Source organism: Vanessa tameamea, chromosome 9 (genome assembly GCF_037043105.1).
Source record: "Vanessa tameamea isolate UH-Manoa-2023 chromosome 9, ilVanTame1 primary haplotype, whole genome shotgun sequence".
In the NCBI taxonomy this organism is placed as follows: domain Eukaryota; kingdom Metazoa; phylum Arthropoda; class Insecta; order Lepidoptera; family Nymphalidae; genus Vanessa; species Vanessa tameamea.
This window is the reverse complement of record NC_087317.1, coordinates 3,352,744-3,380,486: the sequence shown is the minus strand read 5'-3', so window position 1 is coordinate 3,380,486 and position 27,743 is coordinate 3,352,744. Positions and strand designations below refer to the sequence as shown.

Genomic DNA, 27,743 nt, shown 5'->3' with positions numbered 1-27,743 from the left:
TATATTTTATGCACAATGAGGTCTATATAGTTAATTGAAATTGAATGCAATTTTTTTAACGTAAGTTGGAATTTTCTTAAAATTTTGAAGGTAAAATGTATGTTATAAAAAATATTCATCTATGATGAAACACATGGTTTTTAAGCTACCATAGTCGACTTAGTGTGATTTGTTTGGTAATGATTGTCGTTTTTTGATTTTATAAATTACAATACTATCCTAGCCGTCAAATGTCAAATGGTCAATTGAATTATGACAGTCAAACTTCAAAGGTATAAGTTGTGTGGTGTGAAGTCTAGTAACTTATTATTGTAAGTTTTATACTGGTATGATTAAGTTAGTTAGTATAATTTAAATACACACAAGATGGAAGAAGACGATCCTGTTGTACAAGAGGTAATTATGTCGCTAATTTCTCTTGACAACGTGTTTTTAAAATAAGGTTATGTTTACCATGAAAAATCAAGCGATTCCGAGTTAATTTTGACTTATTTTTTGCATAGATACCAGTCTTTCTATCACAAGCTTTATCGGAGCACCTGTATATATACCAGTACCCCGTGAGACCAGCCAATAGGGACTGGAGAGATGTCAAAGTTACTAATGCTTCAGTTAAACCTAAAAACCAACTTGTTCGAATGGAGATCGGGCTGAACACATATAGTGATAAATATTGTGCTTCTAAAGGTGAACAAATTGCTCTCAATACCGATGGATCTCAGGTATGTACTTATTGCATCATTTTTCTAGTATAGTAGTACTAGGATTGTTTGTTTTGCTGTGGTTTATATATATACATTTTAGGAATCAAGATACATTAAAGACAAAGAACGGGAAAGGTCACAATACTTTAGGAATGGTATTATGGATAAGATAGTCTATGAGAGCAGTAAACCTTGTACTGAAACTCAGCACTATGCTGTGGCGTTATTACAAGACAAGGAATTACACTGTACACCTATTAAAGGTATTTATATTTTTTATATTTTTTCTTTATTTCTTTAATAAGAAAATTAATGCTTGTCATTAAAAAGTCTAAATATAGAGCTGGTAAAGTTCGGAATCATTGCTACTTGTACAATAACATAATATATTAAACCTGCTCTGAAAAATGCCACCTCTCTTAATATAGATATTATTAATATCTATTTAGTAGTTGTTGCATTTAGGTATAATAAAAAAAGTGTCTTCATTTAAAATAGTATACATATTGCTTATAATTTTGTTGTTAAATTTTTTTAGGTATATTACAACTAAGGCCATCCTATTCTTATTACGATAAACAAGATAAGAGAAAAGTTGACAAGAGTAAGGATGAAAACTCTGATGATGAGGAGAAGGAACCTGAACCACAACAGGTATTTATGACATATACTTCATATATTGTATTATACATTATATTGTAGGTATTTTTTTATATTTTATTAAGAGATCTTAAAACTTATATAAAATTATATTACACAAATCAATATGAGAAACTCATTTCTTGAGTTAAATTTTTACATTTTAACAGCTCAAACAATCATCCTGACATTTTGCATATACATTGACAGAGGAAAACATAGGGTATCATTATCCTTCCCTCCCCTTCAAACATGGGTGGAGTGTATATATATATTATAATGTGCATTACTATGTTCATGTTTATTAAATTATGTTAATCTTAAACATATCGGTACATAGCGGTTTCGCCTGCATTTTAGGGGTTGATAGGGGTCTGATTCAGTCATAGGTTTAAGTGTAAAAAAGTAGTATAGCCCTTCCTTGGGTGACCCCAAGTGCTTGCTATCCCAAATGTCATCAAATTCTTTCAGTGGTTAGGCAGTGAAAGAGCAAATGATAGAGTAACTTTCACATTCATATTATTGGTAAATATATACAGGGGATAAAAATACTATAAATCCATAAATAATAAATATAAAATAAACTAATCTTTATTTGCCTAAACATTAAATTATTACAAAATACATTCAGCTGCAGATAAGCAATAATTATTGGTAGTTGCTATTTTTATAGGCTATAGAAGTCTAATAGCAGTTGACAAAGTAAACATGTACAGTCTACAAAAGCAAAATTATATGAGCGTGGTGAAAACCCGAATATAATATTTAAATACTAAATGTTAAACAATTTACCGTTTATGTTTTTTTAAATTAAAACTGATATTCTGTACAGGTGACAGTGAAATTTGCGAGAGTAGAAACAGATGTGGCCAAAAAAGCACGAGAAAAGTCTTATGAGTCCATCTCTCAGCGCATAGCAGATGAGCCCTGGTATGACGCCATGTGGAAGCATTCAGATACAGACCATGCTGATGTATGTATTTTATTTCACAGTAGTACACTACTTTGGTACAGAAAACTATTTCTATGTAACTTATAAGTAAGCATGCATGAATTTGAAATAAAAATTTAGTTCAGAATCCTCCTCTTTCAGCTAGAGCGTATGAAGCTATTCAGTGCAACAGTGCAAGATGGGTCCTCTCTAACTCTTGGTCCAGCGGAGTACATAAGCACATTGGTTCCTCAGCTTAATGACGAAGCAGAAATGGCTCCACCGAAAAAATTGACATTGCAGGATCAAATAAAAGAAATACTGATCGATGGTGAGTCAAAATATGTAATACCTAATTATCGATTGTTTTCAGTAGTGTCGCAAGAAAAACAAGATTTTTTTTCGATGTAATAAATAGGCAGACTGGCATGACTGGAGCCTGGCAATCGGATGTCAAGTGGTCACCAGTGGTTTGGCGGTAGCATACCTGATGAGTGGGTGGTACCTACCCAGACGGGCTCGCACAAAGTCCTGCAACCGAGTAGATGTAGAAGAACCAAGTAGAAGGAGAATAGTAATAATACGCCGTTTTCCAGCAAAACTGATGACTTTCAACGAGCTGCTGAAACTCGCCCGCTCGGAGGACGGGCAAGTGAGCGAGGCGGCGCTGCTGACGGCGCTGGGCGGCGCGGCGTGCTGCGTGCGCGGCGTGTGGGCGCCGCGCTCGCAGGAGCTCTACGTGCGCGCCGCGCCCGCGCCGCCGCGCCTCATGTGCGCCGCGCGCGACCACGTCGTGAGTCTCGCTGAGTCATTACTGGTTTACTAGTTGTCGACCGTGGCTTCCGTGTTAGGCATAAAAAAGTAGCCTATGTCCTTCGTAGTTCAAGCTTGCTTCATACTAATTTTCATCAAATTCTTTCGGTGGTTTGGCCGTGAAAGAGCAACAGACAGACAGAGTTACTGTCCCATTTATAATATTAGTATAGATTAAATTAAAGTAATATTGTACTATGAATAGATTATGTATATTTATTGTACCAATAGCAGTAGTGAAATAAAATAAGCACTTGTTTTTTTTCTGATGTTTAATCGTATAGATAATAATTATTTTTTGTTTCAGCTTTACCTCTTCACCCAGCACGCATATGTGGATCGACGTAAAATAACAGCAGCTGTTCGTTTGCCTCCACAAGAAGTTTTAGAAATATTACGTTCTGTCGCCAAATATAACCCGAGGACTGGGTGGGAACTTCTCCTGCCCCCGGACACAGCTTTCGAAGCGAAATATCCGGACGTTGTTCAACGGCAGAACTTATATTGGGAAGCACGTCAACGTCAGTTCAACGAAATGCTGATTGGTGAAAATGTGCCCAAACGTCAGAGGAAGAAGTCTCAGAGGGATTCAGTGAGTTCGGACACGATGATGAGTCCTAAACCGCGTAATAATAGTGTTAGTGAAGAAGACAGTGATCGGAAACGACATAAAAACAAATCGGCTACCGGAAGTGGTAAACGGACTAGAAATATTAGCTCCAGTAGTGGTCACGATGCAACGTGAGTGATCATTTTAGTTAGGTTATCAAATTATCTCTACAATCTTGTATCTTCCTATTGCTTTTACTGCCATATGAACTGAATTTTAGATGTACGTTCTGGAACAGTGGTTTATATTTTCATGGAAATCTTGGCATTTAAATAATTACTATCAATATCATAGCATTATTTTTACTCTTTCATGAATAGCATATTAATAGATTGGTATGTGTTAGAAATTATTGTTTTGGCTCATTGGGACTAAGTGAAGTAATCTTAAATAATTCTATGCTATGCAGCAGCCTTAGGTAATGGAATCCATCATTATGTGCCGCTGCATATTTTAAATTGAACATGTATCATAGTTTCTTAAATTTCGTGAAAGTGAGAGTCATATACTTTAAATTAGTTGTTAACAGCCGACTTTGTTGTGGCATCTGAACATATCGGACTATTCCGATATTCTCAGTGTTTTCATGTCTTTGACGCACAAAGAATAAAATATCATTATGTATAATTAGAAATCTATTTAATCTGCTTTTAAAGTTGTAACTTTCTGAAGAAAAAATGTCAACCTTATTAATTTTCGAAATATTACCTAATTAAATTAAAATCTGGTTGATTAGGTTACTAATCTCTAACACAATTAGCTAAGCTAAAGTTGTAGGGTTATATCGATCTATTTAAAAACGAATGCGCGACTCTTGTTAAAGTATTAACACTTAAAAACAAAAGTAATTATATAATCTAATTTGTATTATTTTACGTGCTGGTTTTACTCATATATGAATCGTCTTACGCACACTAAGACATTCTGTAAGCGCGATCGTCACCCATACTGATGCACTAACACACATAATTTATCGTGGGCGGGGCGCACCAGCGGGAATGAACAGATCTATAATCTAAAATGTACATTTTGAGACATTTCACTGTCAGTTCTACCATAAAGCTAAACCACTGTTAACGGAACGACCGTTTTAGTTTTATCAATTAGAATAAACTTTTTTATTAAAACAAATCCTCATCAGTATAAGACTTTAAATTATAACTTTCATAAGTGAAATTTCCGAGTAATCATAAATTTACGATAAAGTTCCTTTAAATTTATATGCAGTTATTAAATGCGAGAATATGGTAAAAATTCATTGTTTGTTCTCATGTTAACATGTTTTTTTAATCAAACATTTCCAAGGAATTTTCTGATTTGTAATAAAAAACATTTATAGCATAATTATGAAAACTTTTGCCTGCCTAAAGGTAGGAATTATATTTGTATTATTAATAAATTATATAAAACCCAAGTAGTAAAATATAGTATTATTTGTTTTTTTTTTTTAGAAAAACATTTTTTTTTTTCATTGGGTCATCCTAATAATATATAAATTTACATTCTGTAATACATATAAATTGAATGTAAATCGTCTATCTATGTAAGGATAATTATTTTATTTATATCTTTACCCGAAAATTTGTTAAAAAAATTCCAGAAAGTCGCTACTGTAGCTGGAGGGTTTATTATCTGAAATTAACATTTGTGCGTTTATTAATTAAAATTTATAATTTTAGTACTATTTTAAAAATAGAACCTTTTGAAGGCTGACAAACTTACTCTCTCTAAATTAATTTTAGACGATTCCTATACACAAAGATTTTACTTGGTGGTAAGGCTCTGTGCCAGACCGTCACCGTAGGGACTGCACCCTCTACACCCAACCAGGTGAGTGAGCCAGTATACAGGCACATGGGATATCATAATATCTTAGTTTTTAAGGTTGGTGACGTCTTGGTGATGTAAGGAATATTTATAATTTCTTACGACGCCAATGACTATGGGCGATGATGACTTACTATCAGGCGGCAAATTTGTGGACATTTTAAAAAAATACACAAAGTTACTCCTTAAACCTCTGCGCTCCATAATTGTGTCATCCGAATGAAAAGGATAAAGTTAGTATTGCTTTTTAATAGTGTTTCCCAAGTATGCGCTATCGAATAAGGATATTCGGTAATAAAAATAACCAATAAAAATAATAATTAAAAAAAATTATAATGATTATCTATATGGTAATGCCAGCAATCCATGAAAAATAACCGGTGCAAGTAGCTAGAAAAAAACCCATCACAAACAAACCACTTTAGTGCGAGTGGGACACGCACACTTAGGGTTCCGTACCACCATATTGTACAACAATGTCTGTTTGTCTGTCTGGTACTCCTTCTTGCCAAATTGTATGATTCGGTCAACGGGAAGTACCCTTTTAATTCCCTGTTCGTATGTATGGGAAATGCGACATAAACAGCCATATCTTTTGATTGCGTCGATGTAGAAGTTTGTTTTTTTAACTCTAAGGGATCTTTTTCAACTTTATACATTTACGCGTTCCTAAGAGAAAGGGTCTTGAAGGATAGACAGACGGACAAAAAAGTGATCTTAAAAAGATATTTAGTTGATATTTTTCCTGGCCTGATTGCCTGGAAGTCTTCTTCGTTAGCTTTAAATAACCTTTTAGATCTGAAAATATATCGTTTTCATAAAACGGAATGAATTATAATATTATCAACCATTGTCAATTCGAATTACAGGATAAAACTAAATAAACAACTTCGATATTGACTTAACCAATCCATCATTGGTCAACCAATGATGGATATCATTGTTAAGATCTTGAACAAACTATGATTTTCATATCATAACCGCGAAAAAATATAGTTTTGAATGTCCGTGAAGTTGTTATCAGAACTTTGATAGTGAAATTAGATATATCTAAGTCGTTAAATGGAATATTGTATTATTAATAAATATATGTTAACCAAGGATTGCTTGTAGCGCATAATATAGCAGGGCTATTATCAAATCGCATCTCAGATTCGTTTATCTTTACTCCTTTGATTCGAATATCATTAGATTTTAATGTACATGACAAATCTATTTAGATACCAACACTGCCCTCAAAAATATCTAATCAATAATAATGACCTCACCTGTATGATTTATAGGGAAATGGAAAAATATATTTGCTCGTATACTTAGTAGTGCACTAGGCACTAATTTGTATCGTGTTTATTCGGCTAAAATCCGTTGAGAAGTATAACTTTCACATTAATCATTGACGTCATCTGTAATAATATTACAAGATGGATAGATATTTGATAGATTACATTTGGACGTCCACAGTGGGACCTCCACGGTGGGTGAGCTAGACATAGCTATATTGGGAAATTATTCTTTAACATGCCTCCAGAGACTGAGCTTATGAACTGAGGCAAAATGTTTGTTTACGTTTCTACCGTCATGGCGTCACAAGTAACTTCGATTTGGGGTAACAATAAAATGGAATGTTGTTACTGTATTAAAGATCGTATACCCGTTCATACTATTTAAATTCGTTTCATACGAATTTAAAACAAACTCCTACATAATATTTTTAGAAATCTCTAATTTTAGGTTGATTTGTTTGTAATAAATCGGAACAGACGCTAGTAGCATTTTATCGACTTGTACTTCAATCCGATAATAGAAAATCCAAAAATCGATTCTAAAAAACCGAGGTTACTTAAGCGTTGGTGTACAATAATAATTCGTTAGTAATGTTTTCTTGAATTGTTCTGGTTGAATTTGAGCTTTCTTAAGCCAATATTTTTCTTTATTATCTACTAGCTGGTGCCCGCGACTCCGTTCGTGTGATTTTAAACCTCAAAAGTAGGGGTACTCAAAATTATACGGTTGACATATCTGTGTATATTTGAGTTTGTCGTGGCAGTGTGGTTTCCAAATGAATTATGATTATCTTTAGAGATATCTTATTTGAGTGCTTTGCCATCGATAAAAATCAAACTATAAACAACCGAACGTCGGGGATTAAAGCATAGATTTTTTTGCAGTTGCGAAGACGCGACAGATCCTCTTAAAGCTAACCGTGTGCACTGGAATCGTTTAAAAGTAAATTAAACTTTTTTTGGAATGATAACGAACCGGGAAATATGTAAACATAAAATCATCTGCTCCGTCCCCATTTATATTTGTAGTATATTTATTTTCACATGCAAAGGGATGATGTTACACCAGTGGAACTCTTTAAAAAGGTTTTAACCTCATCAGCCCTGGTTCCGTAACATCTTGATTTTAATAAAACAAACGCTATATGTTACTCCAAGATTACTACAGTATAAATCAGTGAAAACCGCATCCAAATCGGTTAAGCTGATTCCGAGATTAGCGGTAACAAACAAAGAAAAATTCTAAAAACATATTAATGTGATCTTACCTTAATAAATACCCCCAATACTATTTTTTCTCAAATATCTTCTATGTACAGATTTCGATCGGTTATATGTATATATTATAAATTAAAAAATAGAATACATTCGATTCCTACTAATTAACAAAATTAGCCGATTTTGTAATAAGAGACCTAGTGAAATATAAAATTAGTATTGAATGTATGTAAGTAGTATGGGATTATTGATTAATACAAAGATTACTTCTACTACAAGTAACTCAAAATACCTGTATAAAATTTTAATATAGCTACTAAAACCATAATTTTAAATATCAAATAAGATTGGACCAAGATGCGAGCCTCGAGGAACCCCTAGCGTTCATATATGTACGTAGCTGAACAAAATCTATTAATAATGACACTAAAGGTGAGTATACTTGTAACAGAACAACAAACCGCTCTGATGTATCATCGTTTTACGAACCGAGCATTACATGGAAATCCTTTAGTATCTCTCTCAAATATGAGAATAAACTCTTAACAATAAACCCAAAAATCGATATATTCTTAACTTTTTACGAAGAACACCAACAGTGAAGTGACATATATGTCAATTGTCAAACGGTTCTTTATAACGAGTGTATAAGCGTATATTTGTCACTTGTTGATTGATGCCATTGAAACTACGAGGTTAGTATTTTAAAATCTACCCGGATAAAATCCATGGCATCAATAAATTTGGCAGCAATACTTGCAAATTCTGATATAATTTGTATAAACCCATAATTATTTCTAGGAATAATAACGTCATTCTAATAATCAGTATAATTTTGATATTTTATTCTGTTGTAAGCCAAGTTGCATATTGTCTAATGAAATATCTGGTTCTGTAATTTTTACCACATCCAAATCTCACTTTGTTTAAGCCTTCACTTAAAATTATTTTTAAGATGTAGAAATTCTTCGAATTATATTTCATAAGTGTAGTATTAAGATAATGTGAAGGATATTTTATATCATGACTCTCAACTTTAAACAAGAGAAATGATTTAAATAACAAATTGTGATCTAAGAAAACGGTAACACCATTTTCATTCATGGAAGTAGGTTTGGACCACGTTATGGTATATGATCACCACTGTCTGCGTCAATTTAAAGGATGATCACTTACGTCGCATATGCGTTACCAATCTTGGGAACTTACATGTCATGTCCCCTACGTCTGTAACTACACGTATATCGTAATATTCTCTATGTATATAATAATTTAAGTGCAGGGTAAATAAAACAAAAGTATTTCTTTTAAACTCTTTAAGAGTGTAATTATTTCGTTCTTGGAACTGGGACATATTTGTAATTCATTTAAACGCACCGTATTCTTATTTTTATATTTTATAGTTAATCACTTTAGTATTTTTATTTAAAATAGTCTCTATTTATTTATTAATACATAAAAATATTTTGAATAGGTACTGTATTCGTAGATCACAAGAAAAGGGATTTAGAGCCGTACACCACCCGTTCTCATCCGCAATGCGCACGCGTGCGCGCTCGAGCACGCACAAGCACGCACGAGCACGAACAAGCCCGTACACAAGGGGCGCACGACTCGCAACGCGTATTTATACACTTATAAGCTTATAGTATGGTTTTACAATCTAACTTGTACTCATTTACCTAAAAATAAATAAAATGACCTTTAAGAACCTACTACTATCACTTTTGCAACTTTTACAGTAGTCATATTAGATATTTTTAACATCAACAACAAATTTTAATGATAAAATATTTTATAATCTGTCTGCGTGCATTATTCACCATAAAATCTAACCTTTATTTCTAAATCACAACGATACATAGGGACTCATAGGGTCCGCTCTGAAACTAATATAGTTTATACAAAAATAACTCTATGTGAAACATAAGTAGACAATAGTCGACTAAAGCTTCCTCGATCACGCCCTAATACTGAAGAGTGCGGGCACTCGCCCTCGATCACAGCACAGGCAAAGGCCTCCCCGAAACGCTAAATCTTTACTAAAATATATACGCAAGGATATCTTTACTGCGAAAGAAGGATTCTACGTCGACGCCCAGAGGAACGATTAAATCGAGACTGAATGATCACCGCAGGGGGTCGTCGGGTGAGGATTAACAAACTATCTCCATACGAAAATATCACACTTTCCGTCAAATCGTCTATGGTGGTGGTCATGCTTGTAGCGGCGGCGGTTGCTTGCGAGGTGCCAGGCGCTCGTCGGCGGCCAGAAGCCGATCCAGCTCGTCATCCTCGTAGAAGACTACGAAGTGCTCTGGCTTGGCCACCGCCTCGAAGATGGAGCACACGGACGGCTTCACGTTGTAGAAGTACAGCGGTTGCTGACGCGCGTGGAAGTCGGCAGTCAGCTGCTCGATGCTCTTGGCGGCCGTGTAGTCCGCGCTGTAGATGTGCGTGCACTCGATGACTACGGGCACGGAACTGCTGGTCGCGCACTTAGTGACTAGCCGCCGCACGTAGTCTACGGACGGGAACATCAGACAGCGGTCGGGGGTGATCATCAGGTATTCCACGCCCTGTTCCGTCTGAGAAATCACATCAGTCTATTAGAAAAACCTGTACGAGACCGAGCGTAATAACTCGTGAAAATAATACTCACCTTAAGCATTTCCACGGAAAACTTCGGTCGTGCTGCATGGTACAGAATGAATATTATATTGACGACTACACCAGTGAGAATGCCTAACTCAATAGGTAGGGTAAGACACAACACGAAGGTTCCAACTCCTGGGATCAAGTCCAGTTCTACGGAAAAACAATGTAAATTAATATATATGGGGTGCCACATTTAATAAAATTAATTTTATTTACAAATTTCAATAATACTCACTCTTCGCCCGCCACATCGGTTTAATTACGTCATATTCAACCATAAATAATATAGCCGAAATAATTACAGCCGCGAGTGCAGCTTTCGGGATGAACTCGAAATACTGTGTGAAAAACTGGAGCGCTAAGATGACCATGACTCCTAAAAACGATTAATTGTTTTATAGTTTTATATTTAAGACAAAAAAGAAGTATATGTCAACATTGAACATAATAAACGATCAGAAACAAACCTGTATAGAGTCCACTGAAAGTGGTTTTGACACCAGAGCCATTGGACACCACAGACCGCGCCAGCGAGCCGCCGCCGGGGTAGGCCTGCATGAAGGAGTTGCCGACGTTGGCGACGCCCAACGCGATCATCTCCTGCGTAGCGTCGATGGTACGGCCGTCAGAGAACGCTTTGCAGATGGCGATGTCCTCGAGAAGTACGATGAGTGGAATCACGAGAAGACCCGAGCCCAGCTCTGACACCATGTCTAGGAAATCTGCGGTGGAGTTGTCAGCACGGACGTATCCGAATGGCGGCAGCTGCGGTATCGGCACTCCCGAAGGAATAGCTCCTGTAATCATATCGAATGATTAACGTCGAGAATATATCGGAATTCTGAGATGAATTATATATTTACTGTAATGCTATGAATGCATTGGTTTAATGTATTTACATAACTAGTAATGGACGATACTCGTGTGACATGGCGACTACTAAGAAATGAGTTTTGTGCCAAGTTCTACGTAGGAGAACGATTCTATTACGTATACTAACCGTCTGGTGCATTATCGGCTAGAGAGAGCACAAAACAAAAAAAAATATGTTTACTAGATTAGGTCGACCATAGAATTATGTTAATACATGAAGAATCGTAATTATTACTCACCCATGAGCCGCACGGGCGATGTCCCGTGTGTGGCGACGAACCAGAAGCCGAGCACGCCGGTGACGACCACGACGATGGCATTACGACAAGTTCCCAGGAGCCACATACATTTCGTTAAAACTTTCTGTCGAGTGCTCGGACCTTCCGCCGATTTTTCACCAAGTTTAATCATTCCAATTTTCTAAAATACAACAAATTGATGAATTTTCGAAATCTAAAGAAAGTATAATTGTTTTGCTTTTGCAATCTAAAATTGATTTCACATTAGTAACCATATGGATTTCGTGACGTATTGAGTTATAAAATTTAACATCTGGCTGATTCGGTGATGAACATATGTGTTATACGCCCAAATATTAAATAAGCGTTAAGTTATAAACACATTTTCGATAAAATAAATATGGAGTAAATATATTCATTTGTATATTTATTTTGTGATGTAACTTTTATATTTATATAATTATAATATTATTCTTACCCTCATAGACAGCAAGAGCGCTATACACACAAAACCAAGCACAGGATCCCACAGAGAAGCATTGTGAATGTTTCGGAATATAGAAATCCATTGCTGCAGGAAAGTCGTGCCAGTTACTGATATTGCGAACATGTCCTTCACTTGGGAAGTGGCAATCATCAGGGCCACGGCCGAGGTGAATCCGGATGAGACGGGTCCCGACACGAAATTGATAAGAAATCCAAGTCCCAGAACGCCCATCAGCAGCTCAACGAGTCCGGTGAGGAAGTTGAGTAAGATCGCCTTCTCGATCACGCCGCCTGCCACCTGCCATGTGAGCAGTGACGCGATGGCGGTCGGGCCGGCGGGCACGGCGCGGCAGCCGCCCAGGAGAATGTAGATGAAGCAACCGAAGAAGGAGCCGTACAGCCCATACTGCGGCGGTAAGCCTGCGATGTTTGAATACGCGAGCGATTGGGGTATCACCGTCAGTCCCACCGTGATACCGGCGATCACGTCTCCGATCGCTTTTTCCGCGTTATACCTGTCAACGTTAACAATTCTTAACTTTTTTCTTCGGACATAGATTATATATCTAACGATTTCGATTGTTGTCATGCCCGATGAGCTTTTACCGTTTTTACTATTTATATTTTTAAAGTTTAATTTAATTAACTTACTGTGGCAGCCAAGAGGTGATGGGGATTCGTTTATGAAGAGTTTTGCGATTAAAACGCCGCCTTAGCGCTGCGCGCCATCCGTCTCGTGCGCCGCCATCCGAAACTAAAATTAAAGTGAAAGAAGTACGTAAGTAAATAAGAGTGAAATAAATAAAGGCAAGTCGTTTAGCTAGCTAGGCTAGTTTACAAGCCGAGATGGCCCAGTGGTTAGAACGCGTGCACCTTAACCGATGATTTCGGGTTCAAACCCAGGCAGACACAACTGAATTTTCATGTGCTTAATTTGTGTTTATAATTCATCTCGTGCTCGGCGGTGAAGGAAAACATCGTGAGGAAACCTGCATGTGTCTAATTTCAACGAAATTCTGCCACATGTGTATTCCATCAACCCGCATTGGAGCAGCGTGGTGGAATATGCTCCATACCTTCTCCTCAAAGGGAGAGGAGGCCTTAGCACAGCAGTGGGAAATTTACAGGCTGTTTATGTAAATCGTTTAGTATCTTTTTCTTTAAATTTAATATACCCAATATCTTTGGATGTCTGAATATGAACGACGTACTAAAAATACATCGAACTACGTTAACAAAAGCTATAATTATTTAATGCTTATTTCGACATATCGAAATAAATATAACATTAAATTAATTGTTACAAAGGTAAAAGATTGCGAAGCTCAGGTCGTATATGTAGTGCAATATGTCCGTGTAGATTCTAGTCACGAGCTGAAGTGGCGGCGGTCAAGATCAGGGCCGTGCAGTGCCGTCGTCTCTCCTCTATCTCTCAAGCTATTTATTCCGCAACTCTAGTTTGTTTAACGATCTTAAATCAATTTCATACTTCATTTAACGTAATTGTCCAATCATTCGCATTATTGTATGTCGCTTGATTAAAATACTTTATATTACGATTGCGCAGTCGTTTTCGTGTCAACTTCATTGCATATATCGATAGTCTAAATGTTTATATATTGGTTCATTATCAAAAGGAATTTTAATGACAGTTGTGTTTTTTTTTTTTAACAATAAAACCTATTTAGTTGTATTGTAAGTTTACTTTGCATTGAAGCATATTTTTAGGTACAGCCTGTCCATATTACCTAAAGGTTCGTACACAGGTTATGCATAAATATCAACTTGCGTGTCGGTAGCCGTAATAGCGATCCGTCGGTGTTGATTGACAGCTTCAAAGCGATGTAATACACGATATCAGTATACTCACGGATGTAATCGTTGCTGGCGTGCTTGTCGTCAGGGGGTGGCAAGGATCCGGAGGATGCATTGTGCTTTCGCCGTGGAATCATTCTAAAAGTAATAAATTAAAAATAAAATTTTGTCTTTGGGTTAACAAATATATACTATCCCGATACATTACACATGAAACTAGCGTTTTTCTTGAAGTGAAACTATTAATTAAATGAACGAAAACAAGTATCGTAAATATAATTATATTGAGTAAAAGAAAAAACTTGGAAACGATCAACCAGTCGCGAAAACATCTCAAATCGCCTAACATTCGCAGAAAAAACGCAAACCACTTTCTCCGATACATTAGAACCCTTAAAATGTTGTAACAAGTTTTACAAACAATACTAGCGAGACTAGTTTTTCTCCTAGAACAATAAAACACACAATTATAATTTTTTTATCGTACTTTACAATATCACTGGTTGATAGTTGTAAATACCTTCAAGTTTCGTTTTAAACCATTGAATAAAATATATTTATTGAACAGTCCACAGGTCGATATGCGGGTGCTGTTATCACTTCAGTTGAGACGTAAAACGAGGCGACCGAAACGAAATAAGTATGATGGTATAATTACGAATGGTAATTGTACTATTATGTTTTAAAGACAAAGAGCTGATAGGCTGCCGCTAGTTCTCAATGAATGGTAACTGGTTCTATTGTGGGAGCACAAATGTTGACACATACACGGTCTCATCTCACGTCAGCGGAAAGGTGTAAGGGACGATTCTTGTTCTATAGCAATAATTTATATTTGTCGTTTGCAGTTGAACAGTGTGACCTTGTAATATTATAAAATGAATCACCCCATCTTCTTGTCAGTGGTAACAGGATACCGGTTCATTTTTTTTGTCAGTTAATCGGTATTGCGATTCTACGGTACAGTCCGTTAGTATTCTTATCAACTTTTAGAGCGGTCACAATTTTTAATGGTTATTATTTTTATTTGTGTTCAATTCAGTCTCCGATTGAAAACGACAATTCTGTCTCGTTCCTATGTTCTTATTTAGCATCAAGAAACGAGTGATAGTTATTTGAAAAATTATAATTGTAAACCAGTCCATGGTTACGAAAAATAGGATTAACTTAGAAGCGATCTACTCAATAAGTTTCTCTTACTAGAACGAAACAGCAATTAACTTATTTTATTTATAGAAAGAATAATTATGTGAGTAAATTTACAAGTAAAATAGATAACTTTCGATAATGTTTTATATACATGTGTTACCTTGTAAATAAATTAATCAGTTTTTTTTTATTTAAATAGCGACATATGTAAGTTAAATATAGTTTTGGTTATTTAACCGTTTTTCAATCAATACCATGACTGCGTAAAATTAAAAAAAAAAAACGACTACAACATCTATGATTAACATTTTAGTATCCTATGAAATGAATGTGATCTACTTATAAAGGATTTAAAGTAATTAAGAGAAAACTAAACAAGTATTGCAAAAATAAATAATTAAAAAAATTATGATTATGATTTTTTCCTTTGCCTCCGTCGTAAATTATGAAGGGAGTAGTTCTGTGCGAAAATCAAATTACCTATTAAATCAAGTGAATTGATATTTTTGTACTTTGTTGATTTACTGATATATCGATTTAATAAATTATTTGGACCTTTCAAACGTACACTATGCTCATCGTCCGCTATTTCTTAGCAATTTCTATTTCGCAGTCAGTTCAACAATAATGAATAGGAAATATATTAGGAAATCATGAGTCACTCGAAGACTAGACGTCTAGAAGAGTTAGTTTCATTGACTTAATTTATTGTTTACATTAACAAGATATTATTCATTTAATTTAATTCTTCATTTAATATTCAATTTACTTGTTTATTGCAAAGAGAAATCGTAGATAAATGCACAAAAAGTATACAAACACTATTGACAGTTAATATCCTCACACAGAAGTAACCACATAAATTGACCACACAAAAAATCGGGGAACCAATTTTTGACTCCAGAAGAGTTTACAGCAGTCAGGGAGGCACTCACTTGTGCTTGATGCGAGGATCGTGATGTAGACGATATTGAGACCGGTGTCAGGTGCACATGCCGCGGGGTGACTGTGGACACTGCGTCGGTGGCGGCGTGTTGGGGCTGCGTGTGCGAACCGGGTGGCAAAAAGCACGTTGGAAACGTGCTAACACAACCGCGAGCCGAGCGCGACTGATGGAGGGACGAGGCGGTCGGCCGCGCTGGGAGATGCGCCGCGCGCCGCACGCCGCGGAGGCTGCGCGCCGCCCCCTTCCCTCTTCGTCCAGCACCCACAGGCCATATCGTGACATCGCACCGGCTACCGCACTGAGCTCGTCACTGTATAGATAGTGTTTTGTAGTCCCAGTTGCATCGCACTTCACAAATCCAATTCTAGCGGCAAATTATTATACCAATTTAGTATGCAAAATTAAATTGAAGCAGGAATTTAAAGTCTATATTTTTAAATACTATATATTATAATTGGTTATTTTTTTCTTTTCTTATATTCAACAAAATTATATATATAGTATATACAGTCAAACATATTTACCCCAGATGACGATGTAAAAAATAACATTCTATTCATGTGTATCATGTAATAATATTATGTGTTTGTTACACACATTGCCATAGGTACCAAGACTGTGGAAATTTTGCAAACGGCTAAGACTGATTATTTATTGCAATTTAATATATAATTTTTCTTAGAATGGCATCTGTCGCGGTAAAGGTCACATCGGTTGTGACTTGAGCGTTAAGTTGAGAGTTTAGACTTTTCCTTTACGAGATCATCCATACTAATTACTAATATTATCATAAATGTTAAAGGTAAAGTTACTCTGTATATCTATTACTCTTTCAAAGCTAACTCACCGAACGCCCAATAATAATAATAATTTTTAATAATTCGAAAATAGTGATGACGGTGTGAGTGAAAGTTTTCCAACAACAAGTTTTTGAAGATGCAAATATACGAATAAATTAAAGTATAGAGGATTTTGAAAAAGTTACAGAATATAATCACAACGGCTGTTTTGAATTTCCATTTATAATGTTTTTTCTTCTAAGGGATAAAAATAGTAGAACTTCATACCGTATAGGTGACGTAGTTTTGTAGGCTTTTCGGTACAAACAACAAACTATGATTGGCTTTAGTATTCGGCTCTAGTGACACGTATCCCGACGTTACTGTATGAAACTCATTATGTTAGGTATTCATTATTTACGTACTCAGAAATACGTTGATTTACTTTTTAAAAGCGTCTATCTAAGTAAAAATAACACAACGCAATTTTTAAGGTTGAGATATGGTTAAGTTTGACACAGACCAAATTCCACACAGGTGAGGCTGCCGGCTCAGCTATTCAGTTTAATAACAATTTTATTGGACAAGTTATTTTTACATAGGGTTAGTGTGTTTAATATGTACTTTTATGTTATTTACTTCAGATACATAAAATATAATATGACTGTTGACTTTAACATAATCACAGGTTTCAGGATCGGCGAAGGCCGCATAGTACCTACATTTATGAATTATGTAATTTTTCAAATATAGTTTTTGATAAATATAAAAGTAGTCGTAGTAAGAGAGAAACACACACAATAAGAAAAGCTTAAGTAAGATTTGTGGATCTCCAAAACATCAAGCAGTAAGCAAAAAAAACTGGTAGTTTTCGAGATATAAAAAGATCTTTTCATCAAATTTATTTGATGCGTTTACGCATGAATGAAAAACCTGGGGCAAGCTGTGCAGTAGGATACATATTATATTTGTATTGTATTTTTATTGCAGTCCGATCGGATAGATCGCTTGGTTCGATGTCGTTCATATTTTGTTTGTTATTTTATTATATAACAAATTTCAAAGTGTGGAGACGAAAAGGTAAGTAGCTACACAAAAAATGGGTGCAAAAGCGGAGCTTTATTGAAAATCGGTTGTAAGTCGTAACATACAGGATAATGAATGTGTTCATAAATATAGATTTTTTTTTAAAAAATATTACAATTTTTTTTTGTTAAAAATTTACTCGGTGAACCTACGTTCTTCTTTACGGAGCTTTTTTCTAATTGGTGATCACTTACCTTACTTACTTACTTGGCCGAATAGACCGCCCTACCTATGCAGTAAAGAAATTGCAGACATTTTTTTATAATTTAAAATATATTTTTTTTTCTGAAACCATTAAATTATTCAAATATGTATCATAAGTAAAAAAGGTCCAAACCGTATTGTCCAACAGCAGCTTAATAAATAATGTACCATTCTTTTTCTGTTTTCCGCAAAGTACGAGGTTTAAAGAGCTCGTGTAGTGTCCTAGATAGAAATCAGTAGTGAACATATCTTTATCACAATTATTGAGATAAGAACTAATGTTAGTACCTATTTCATATATTTCCGTGTATCTATGTTGTATACATTTACAAACACAATATCAAAACTATTATTGTTTACTGAGATATTCCATTGTTACGGATGGCGAAACGTGAATATTAACCGAAGTGCAGGTTCAAACTCGGGCAAGCACGACATAGATTTCGTGGCTTAATTTGTGTTATTAATTAATCTCGTTTTTGGCGGTGAAGGAAAATATTGTGAGGTAGTCTGCATGGTTTGAAATACCGCCACAAATGTATCCACCAACCCGTATTAAGGCTCGGTACTGAAATAGCTGCAGACTTTCTGAGATGGGGAGGAGACCTCTACCTAGAAGTGGAATATTTACAGTTTTACTTTATATATATATATTGTTATTGGGTATATAAGTAGATTGAAAATTTAAAATTAAGCCTAAATTTTACTTTTCGATAATGAGATTTAAAGTAAAAATCTTTTCCTTTTCACTGACGACTTATACGTTAAATATTATATTTACAATCAAACTAAATACATGAGTACACTGTGATTCATTTATTTTTAGCAATGTTACAATTCCCCGCTCAAAGGTCGCCTGTAAGAGATCACTGCTTTGATAACAACGCCGCCTGTTGCATCTAATGCAACTGTACTTTTATATTTTTATCGTGTGGACATTGAGTGCAATAAATGATATACAATTAAATAGATATTATAAATTTTTTAATTGGCCGATATTCGGGGTCGGCCGCTATCCTTAAGAGTAATAATGGGATAAAATAGTGTACGAGTCCTGCACATATTCACTCTTTATTCCTTCACTCAGAGAGAATGACAACGTTTTGAAAACTATTTCAGTCAGGACAAAATATTTAACGTATTTAAGACTCGAGAGAAGGTTTTAACTCTGCTAATATCGTAGCTACGAACTGAAAATTTAATGACAGAGCTAAACGCATATTGATTGAGAAAGGTCAAAAGAAACAAGCCATTTGAGCTAGCCACTAGAATTAATCGTACGTAGCAGTCGATAATATCTGTACCTACCATTATGTATATAAAGTTCAGCTAGTTGTAAGAATGCACTAATAGTCCGATTTGAATAAATCTTTTTGAGTTAGATAGCCCATTTATTGAGTAAATTTATTGACTATATGACATAACATACGGGGGTTATGAAAATTTTAATGCACGTGAAATCAGCCAATTACTGCTTGTGTAATTTCTCCTGAACATGAATTAACTATCGAAATTCAATGTGTGATTTGATTATTTTGTACTTTTAATGTACCTGACACATGAATCGAAAGCTTTTAATAAAAATCATTACCACACTAATATTCAAAGTTGTAAAAAAAATTCAACAAAATGTATTATAATTTGTTTGTTGTTTATCTAAATGTACTTACAGACATATCTGTCAGATATATCTGTCATTTAAAAAATATATTTGATAATATATTTGATAATATTCATACTAAGTTTCAATTTAGCAATGACAAGTATATATTACTGTACATAGTAAATGACAGCCGAATACGAAAAGACATTAAGGCATTTAGTAATTTATACGAAATGTGTGTAAAATAAAAATGACTGAGAGTGTATATATTAGTTTGAATGTTATACAACGAAATTCAAAAAAATATTTATAGATTTTTTTAATCTCTCGATTACTACATTTAAAAATTTGTTAATATTATTTTTTTAATAAATAAATCATTCGTTTTATACTTACTTTCAATGTGGAATAGAAGACAGTGCTCTTTTATAACCATTAAAAGAAACGTGACAATTAAAATTATTAGGTTAAAAATGCAATAAAGGCAAGAGTTAATTCATGATCATATCTAACATAATTTATATTAGTTCTTTTATTTATTTTTTAATTATTTATACCCTTTTTTAATTTGTTGATACCGGTAATAAAAATATTAAATCAACATAATTATTTATATTTTCAATATATGTCAATGTGATTAATATTTTTTTGTTATAAATGACAAAAAAACGGTTATAAATAACCGTTCCATAAGTGTTTTAAAGTGTTTTTCTTAACAAGCACTTTAATAATAAATATATGACAATTGTGGGAATCTCAAGTCAAGATAACCTTGTTAAATCCCGACTGGGTATCTATTCTATTAAACTAAAAATAATTCATGACATAATCTCCGCAAGGATTGAATTGTTAAGAATTCTACATTTTATTCACGCGAAAGGGAGTACTCCTTAGCCATCCGTTCCGACTTAGCACAGGTAAGATAAGGGTTTAACCCCGTGTCACTTTTTTAAGCAATGATGTATAACCAAAGCCGTTATAATAATAATACAAAGCGAATCTATTCAAGGGGTTTGTTACTTGTGCTTTCATACATTTACGGGTTGTAGTTCTCATCGCATTAGAGCCCAGCTGTGTTCAATGTTTTTTCTTTAAATATTTATTTCTGTCTCTTCGAAATTATGCATCCGTGAATTTTTAGGATCACATTCTTATTATTTTCTACTTATTTAATTGTATCTTCAAACGAAACGACTCTAATAATGATAATGATTGAACTTTACTTTAAGAAGATCATTTGATCGTATTTTATTTTACATTACTATTTCACAATTATATTAGTAACTAATATATGTTCGCGTCTTTGTAGTTGTGAATTGCAAAAACGATGTCGGTGATGTCCGAAATATTTGCGTTAATTTTAATAGCAGTCGTAAAACATATAATAAGACTATTAAAACTCGAAGTTCCTTTGTCTGCGACATAAGTATTTCGAGATTTGTCTAATCCTGGCGGAATTTTTTCGTTTTAGAAAATGAAAAAGTAAAGTGTTACTGATTATTACATAATTTTTATAAAAAGAAAAGATAAATACTGATTTTTTTTAGGGTTATATCCTAGATTCTTCTTTAGATTCTAAAACGTCAGCAAACTTTACTTTTAATTTAATCTTCTAAATAACATGACATGACGAAAGGCTTATATCCAGCAGGATGAAGTTTGATTATGATGATAAATATAACTAATCAAAGGACTATCAGAACCTACTTGGAAAAGTGTATTTAGAGATATATTTTTTGATTAGAATTTTCAAACATCGACTTTATAGATTTTAGAAGCGTTAACAGTTATGCTTAAATGTATAGCATTATAACGCAAATATTTAATTATTTCCATACAATATTACATTTTTAATGAGTATCGCATGTTTAATTTAATTTTTTACTTAGATAATAGTTGCTTACAGCGATTGTTTTAATATATAATACACTAGCTGCTCCGCACGATTTTCCCCGCGCTAAATATTATGCACCACCCGGATGAGGAGTAGCGGCATATCAATCCTATGACTTTCTTCAATAATCGGGCTATGAAATTCAAATGGATTTTCTAGTCTGACTGGTAGTTCTAGATATTAGTTCGACCAATAAAACAAATATACTATACAGCGTTATTTTATTAATATATAGATACGAATGAAAAATAAAAAATACAAACTGTAAAAATTATTTGAAATGGCGGCAGAATTGCTCGCAACATTTCCCCGTTGTTTAGTTATTTCGTTTACCTGGATGATAACTACCAGCCCTACTATAACTAATTATTAGCGACAAGAATTTGGATCAAATGAAAATAGTAATTCAAGGTTAAATATTTCAGATTATTTTTTTCACAATCACTCCAAATATTACAGTACCCGCTTAAGAAGTGTAATATATTCCTATATTGTATTAGAATGGCCAAGCATTTTTAATTTACAAACCAATCATCAAACCAACAATTATGCCAGATAGTATAGTATATATATAAATAAAGTATGTAGACGAATTTATTCCAATAATGCTAAAAACAATTACTGTTCGAAATTGAGAGAAACGTAGCTTGAGTGATTGTGATGGCGACATCAGTAGGTTAAGTTAGGCGAAATTATCAATGTAAGGAATTTCGGGAGCACATTTTTCACTTTGCTATTATATTATCTTGCGACTACAGTGATTCAGAATGGATTGTCTTTTTGGCTTGCTTATAAAGTCGCAATACCCGAGGTGCTGAAATCGAATGGATCTGGATCAGGCAAATAAAAAAAGTTGTTGGGATTTTTCGTTGAGAAATTCTCAGTAGCCCGGTGTCTGGAAGTTGGCTGTGTTTAAACTCCTGCTCCTCCGAGAGAAAACAATGTAGTTGATTCTACATCTGAATTCTTTCGGTCTTATCGGATTTCGCGTCCCATCATTATGATAATGATCCCATGGAGGGGCACTAAGTGTGGTCTTATGTTTACGCAAATACTCTTACCCCATAATGTTTCTCGCAGATGTCTTATCTCTCTTGAGAATAGCAGGCAGCTGGTTAGGAGGACTTCATTTAGAATTACGTAACGCGTATTACATTTTAGACTGCCTCGCTGGTTTAGTGCCCCGATATAAATGGTGTGGTCTCATCGGATCCCAAGTGAAAACTTATTGGGTTTACCTGACCAAAAATTCCGCCTGAATTCTTTTCATTTGTATCGGATTTGATGTCCCATCGGATTATAATGATGAATGAGGATCACCTGTAATGCACCACACATTTGTGTACTATCCTGGATAGCTTGCTGGACCCTTGAGATAATAATACCGTGACCGAAAACGATCAGGACGACATCAACATATCATTGATTTACCTTTAACAATAATTACATTACATTGTCGACCGAATTAATCAACATACAAAACATCACTGTAACCAGACCTAATAATAATCTACCTCCACTCACAATTGATGACTTTCTTTTATTTAAATACGACGAGATAGGCAAACCCTGCGTTGCACATATATTGATTTAACATTCAATCGTGGTACCGTTAATGAGCACACGGATGGTGATTTTGTGTTGTCGTGTGTAAACTTACACATGGCGAGTGGCGACCTTATTGCATAACTAAAACAGTAAACAGAAGTTAGAGGAAAATTTTGTTTTACTTTCTCCGAGAAGTAAACATATTGAAACTCTAACTAATATAATTATTATAAACTAGTTTCCACTGGTGGGTTCGCCCGTGTTTGGGGGGAGGGTATATATTAGGGTTCCTAATATGATGACCGTTTCTGTTATTAAAGTGTATGCAAAATTTCAGCGTAACAAACAAACACACTCAGTTTGCTATTTACGATATTAGATAGGATAACTCTATTCAATAATAATTTTGTGGGCATAAAATTTCATATATGTTAATTTTTTATATTGTTCCGTTATCGCGTTTAATATATTTTCCTTCTAACATCACAAATTATTAGGAATTCCAACATAAAAAATAAATTTAATAGCTTTAAAATAACATATTAATGAGCTGATGTTTAATATCTGAATCTGACCTTGAAGTATTGGCGCTTACTGGAAACCTCACTATCGATTGCGTCTGAATAATAAATAAGCTGATGTACAATATCTAATGACGTCAAATATGAATTACAGATAATGTCTATTAATTTTTAACCACCTTCAGGAAAGGAAGAAGTTCTCAAATAGTCTCTATTACTCATTTTTTTATTTTTGTTACCGTTTGATTACGAACTGATCTTGATTATTCTTTTTGCGTTGGATTCAATATTGCAATCATAATAATAATTGTTCTATTTATTTGGGAGCGTTAATAAGAACCGATTTATGAAGTTGGTTTTTACATTTATTAGAAAAACATATTTTTATTTATAATAAGTCATCAAATCCTTTTAAAGTCTATATATATAGTCACAGGTTTATGAAGTAAGGACTTTATATCATTTAAAAGGTAATTATGCATGAAATGATAGCACGAGGGTAAGTCTATTATTGTTTTAGCGATGACTTTGAGGCCGCGCGCAGCACGCGGTGGCGCCGGGTCGCTGACCGCGCCGCTGCAAAAACTTATCGTTCACTATCTACTGCGCTTCCTCGCACTGTCCTCGTCACCTCGTCACCTCGTCTCATTCCTTTGCATAAGGCCTCTGTTTGATTTTGTTACGTCTGATCGCAAATATCAATCTTATATGTACATTATTAAATCCTGAAATATCGCATCGCAAAAGGACGTATCTCAAATTAAGTTTACGTATTTTACAGCGATGCATAAAAAGTTATATATATAAAAAATATAAATTAAAATGTCAATAGGAAAAAAAACAGTTTTTATTTTATATTTCTCTTTGATTAGCAATTAAAATATTCAATTTATAAAAAAAGTATTTAAACTTTTAAATTGTATAACATAAATGTAATACAGTTATTTAGACTAACGACCTTTTAGTTTAACGAACCAGTGACGCTATGTCATATAATATCGTTTTTGTGTTGCGTAGTCGTTAACAGTTTAAAGTTAGTGTGTCAGTTGTAAAAATTTTAAGAGATTTATCTTATGAGTCACCAGAACAACCGCAATATGACGAATAACACAATATGCGTACGCGCCGGACAATGCGTTGAACTCTTTCCTTCGACCATATACTTTAACCGATTAATAATTTTGAATTTTGATTATTCATCATAATAATTTTAATATCATTGGATGAAGCGGTATTATAAGTGCTGGATTTCTAAGAATAAATCTAAAGAGGTTTCTTCGGTTTATATTAGTAATATATATACATATCCTAACATACACTGGAGACATTGAAATGTGAACGTTTCTTATATACATTAATTATTTACTATGTTGAATATTTGTCGATATTCAGTTTATTAAAACTATCTCACGAAACTCTCTACGATAGGTAATATCGATTCGCTGGCTATAAATAATCGACATTATTGAGTACTTCGTATCGCAATTTATAATAAACAATTACTTAACGGCCCCGTAAGGAAATTTGTCTCTGACTTAACCTAATTGTAATTGAACAATTCTATTGTACCTATATTAGGTACATATATATGTCATTATAGTAATACCATAAAGTTCATTGGAAAATCAGATAGGTACGTCAAAAATGTTGTTGACTACACGAGATAATTTCGATTTTAAGGTAAAAATAACACCGATTTTTTTAAATTAAGGATATTAACCACAGAAATTCAACGCGCGATATGCGATCGGCGTTATGCTTCGATCAAAATACGACCGCGAAGGGTGAATCGACGGACGGTAGGTCGCCAAACACAAAACCGTTACTAATTTGAAAACGACAACAAATGGTACTACTGCGAATTTGTATACATCGTCTATATTGTGTACATAAAAGGTATTGTATTATTACTATTGTATCTATAAACATTTATCTTTAACAAAGTGTTTTAAACGCATTTTCTATGGATTCGTCTAAAGTATCTATTTATTAAGTGATAAGACCGTCTTTTGCTTATGATATTTTTATTCTCTACTTATTCTGTGTTTTTGTAATACGTCATGAAGAAATATATATATATTAATTGTAGCAATGCCCCATATTAAGGAATTACATATATTCCTATTTACCCCTCCTTTTAAGCTTATCACTTGTGTTAGGTTAGGTTAGTTATGGTGACGACTATAGTCCAAGGGGTAAGGATTGATCCTGCGACTGTTTACATCGCTAGGCGGCCCATACACCAGTGCGCTATTGACGATTCGTTAATGCTTCCGTGGGTTGTAGCATACATAGCACGTAGAAATCGGACTAGTAGATTCAGAGATTAGCGCGTTCATAACGAAATACTTACTCTTTAAGACTAACGCTTTATTTATTATAATTATAATAATTTATATTGCCAATGATTATTTATATTTATATTTAAAGTCATTATGCTTTTCGTTGGCAGGAGTATTGTTATTTTAAGTAGTTATATATTTATCTCAAACTCAATATATACGGCGAACATATAAATATATAACAAGATCTTTAAAAGATCTTGCTCCTCCATAGGAAAAATACTACAATTATAAGTCGTTATATTCATTGCATAAAAAATAATTCGAGAAATTAATTGAATAAAAAAAACTTTTGTAGAACAAGTTTATACACTTAAATTTCCTATAATCTATTGTAATGTCACCCGTATTAATTGTTTGCAAAGTGCAGCTCATTCGGTCGATGGAAACTGGTTTAAAGTTCAGTTGCTAGATTTTGATCTACACCTGTTATTAATAGTTACAGGTGAAGGTAAATAAAAGCCTATCAATAAAATAAGCTCACATTTACGAGGTACGTTTTGTAAAAAAAAATAATATACCCGTGACGTGTTCAACTCGTAAGATCGATCGTTTGCTAAAACTTGGTCTTATTACTCAATATAAGAGATATTTTAAAAAAGCCAAGCGTTATCAGTCGTTCGTTGATGCAGGATAATGAATTAATGTACTTACCTTATAATAAGGTTCTAAATATGTTTATTGGTAGCAAAGATTTGTTACGTAAAGAGTTTCTTGCCGTTTGAAATCGGTAAAATCCGGTGGTATTCTAACAATTAATTTAATACTGTAACACGATTAAAAACTGCTTCTATGATTGAATAAAGAACTTTTTTGACTTGAAAATACAACTACATTATCAAACATTAAAAAAAAAGGTAAAAAATACTTGGTCATTGTTGTTAATGGTGACCTCAAAACTTTAAATCCGACCCAGAATATATGTACATATAATAATGTTCACATTGGCGTACATACAGCGCAGAATTCGATTCAGTGTTTACAACGTATCTGTATTGATGCACCAGACCAATCGACGGAGAATGATTATAATTGTCTGTCTATTAAATCTATATATGAGATACACGATTAGTTATTGGCTATAATAATGATAATAATACTATTTTTATAACAATATAATTGATAAGAGTTCGTTTAAATACTAAAAAACTCAATACAATATTCAATTTAAGTTTTTCTTACTGAAATTCAAAGAAACCAAGCTTTTTGTATCTTCTAAGTTTAAGTTTTAAGTTCAATTTCTATTCATTTGTAATGTTACCTTGTTAACAAAAATTGTAAAAGATTTGTTTATGAGATCACTTTAAAGGATCGTTTCTCATATTGCCAGTGTTATAAGAGTACGTAACGATTCAAATGTGAGATTAATCCGGTAAGGTAATAGGAACAGAGGGCGACAACGAACAGTCAGAGGTCGGCGGGAGCGAGGAGCGCGGGGAGGGACGGCAACTATCTGCGCTCGTCACATGATGCGAAACAATCACTGATTGATTGATTCATTCTATTTCAGGACACATGTTGGGACCGTCGATGAACTGATACATTTTAATTTATCAACATGGCATATAGAGTGGC

The 27,743-nt window shown here is 34.1% G+C and overlaps 2 protein-coding genes across 3 annotated transcripts; one reads left to right on the top strand and one right to left on the bottom strand.

The window, feature by feature from the left end:
- Nucleotides 1-249: 249 nt before the first annotated feature.
- LOC113394176 (DNA-directed RNA polymerase III subunit RPC5) lies at nucleotides 250-3,969 on the top strand. Its single transcript, XM_026631389.2, has 8 exons — nucleotides 250-396; nucleotides 504-722; nucleotides 805-967; nucleotides 1,243-1,358; nucleotides 2,176-2,316; nucleotides 2,437-2,605; nucleotides 2,871-3,067; nucleotides 3,395-3,969. The coding sequence occupies exons 1-8, from the start codon at nucleotides 367-369 to the stop codon at nucleotides 3,830-3,832; spliced, it is 1,473 nt and encodes a 490-aa protein (XP_026487174.1). The 5' UTR covers nucleotides 250-366; the 3' UTR covers nucleotides 3,833-3,969.
- A 5,357-nt stretch (nucleotides 3,970-9,326) lies between these two features.
- On the bottom strand, nucleotides 9,327-16,371 carry LOC113394168 (sodium-independent sulfate anion transporter). Of its 2 annotated transcripts, XM_064215770.1 has the most exons (10): nucleotides 16,181-16,371; nucleotides 14,152-14,234; nucleotides 12,933-13,035; nucleotides 12,274-12,796; nucleotides 11,796-11,976; nucleotides 11,684-11,701; nucleotides 11,151-11,480; nucleotides 10,919-11,059; nucleotides 10,688-10,833; nucleotides 9,327-10,613 (listed from the first exon to the last, which is right to left on the bottom strand). In XM_064215770.1, exons 2-10 carry the CDS (start codon nucleotides 14,231-14,233, stop codon nucleotides 10,242-10,244), a joined length of 1,896 nt encoding a protein of 631 aa, XP_064071840.1. In that variant the 5' UTR covers nucleotide 14,234; nucleotides 16,181-16,371; the 3' UTR covers nucleotides 9,327-10,241. The 2 variants fall into 2 exon arrangements, with proteins under 2 accessions (XP_064071840.1, XP_026487164.1); XM_026631379.2 differs by lacking the exon at nucleotides 11,684-11,701.
- Nucleotides 16,372-27,743: the final 11,372 nt, after the last annotated feature.

Coding starts and splice junctions, on each gene's coding strand:
- LOC113394176 (XM_026631389.2), top strand. CDS start 367: ATGGAAGAAGACGATCCTGTTGTACAAGAG. Junction 723..804: donor TCAATACCGATGGATCTCAG/GTATGTACTTAT, acceptor TATACATTTTAG/GAATCAAGATACATTAAAGA. Junction 968..1,242: donor ACACTGTACACCTATTAAAG/GTATTTATATTT, acceptor AAATTTTTTTAG/GTATATTACAACTAAGGCCA.
- LOC113394168 (XM_064215770.1), bottom strand. CDS start 14,233: ATGATTCCACGGCGAAAGCACAATGCATCCTCCGGATCCTTGCCACCC. Junction 12,797..12,932: donor ATCACCTCTTGGCTGCCACA/GTAAGTTAATTA, acceptor TAACGTTGACAG/GTATAACGCGGAAAAAGCGA. Junction 11,977..12,273: donor CGCTCTTGCTGTCTATGAGG/GTAAGAATAATA, acceptor GTTGTATTTTAG/AAAATTGGAATGATTAAACT.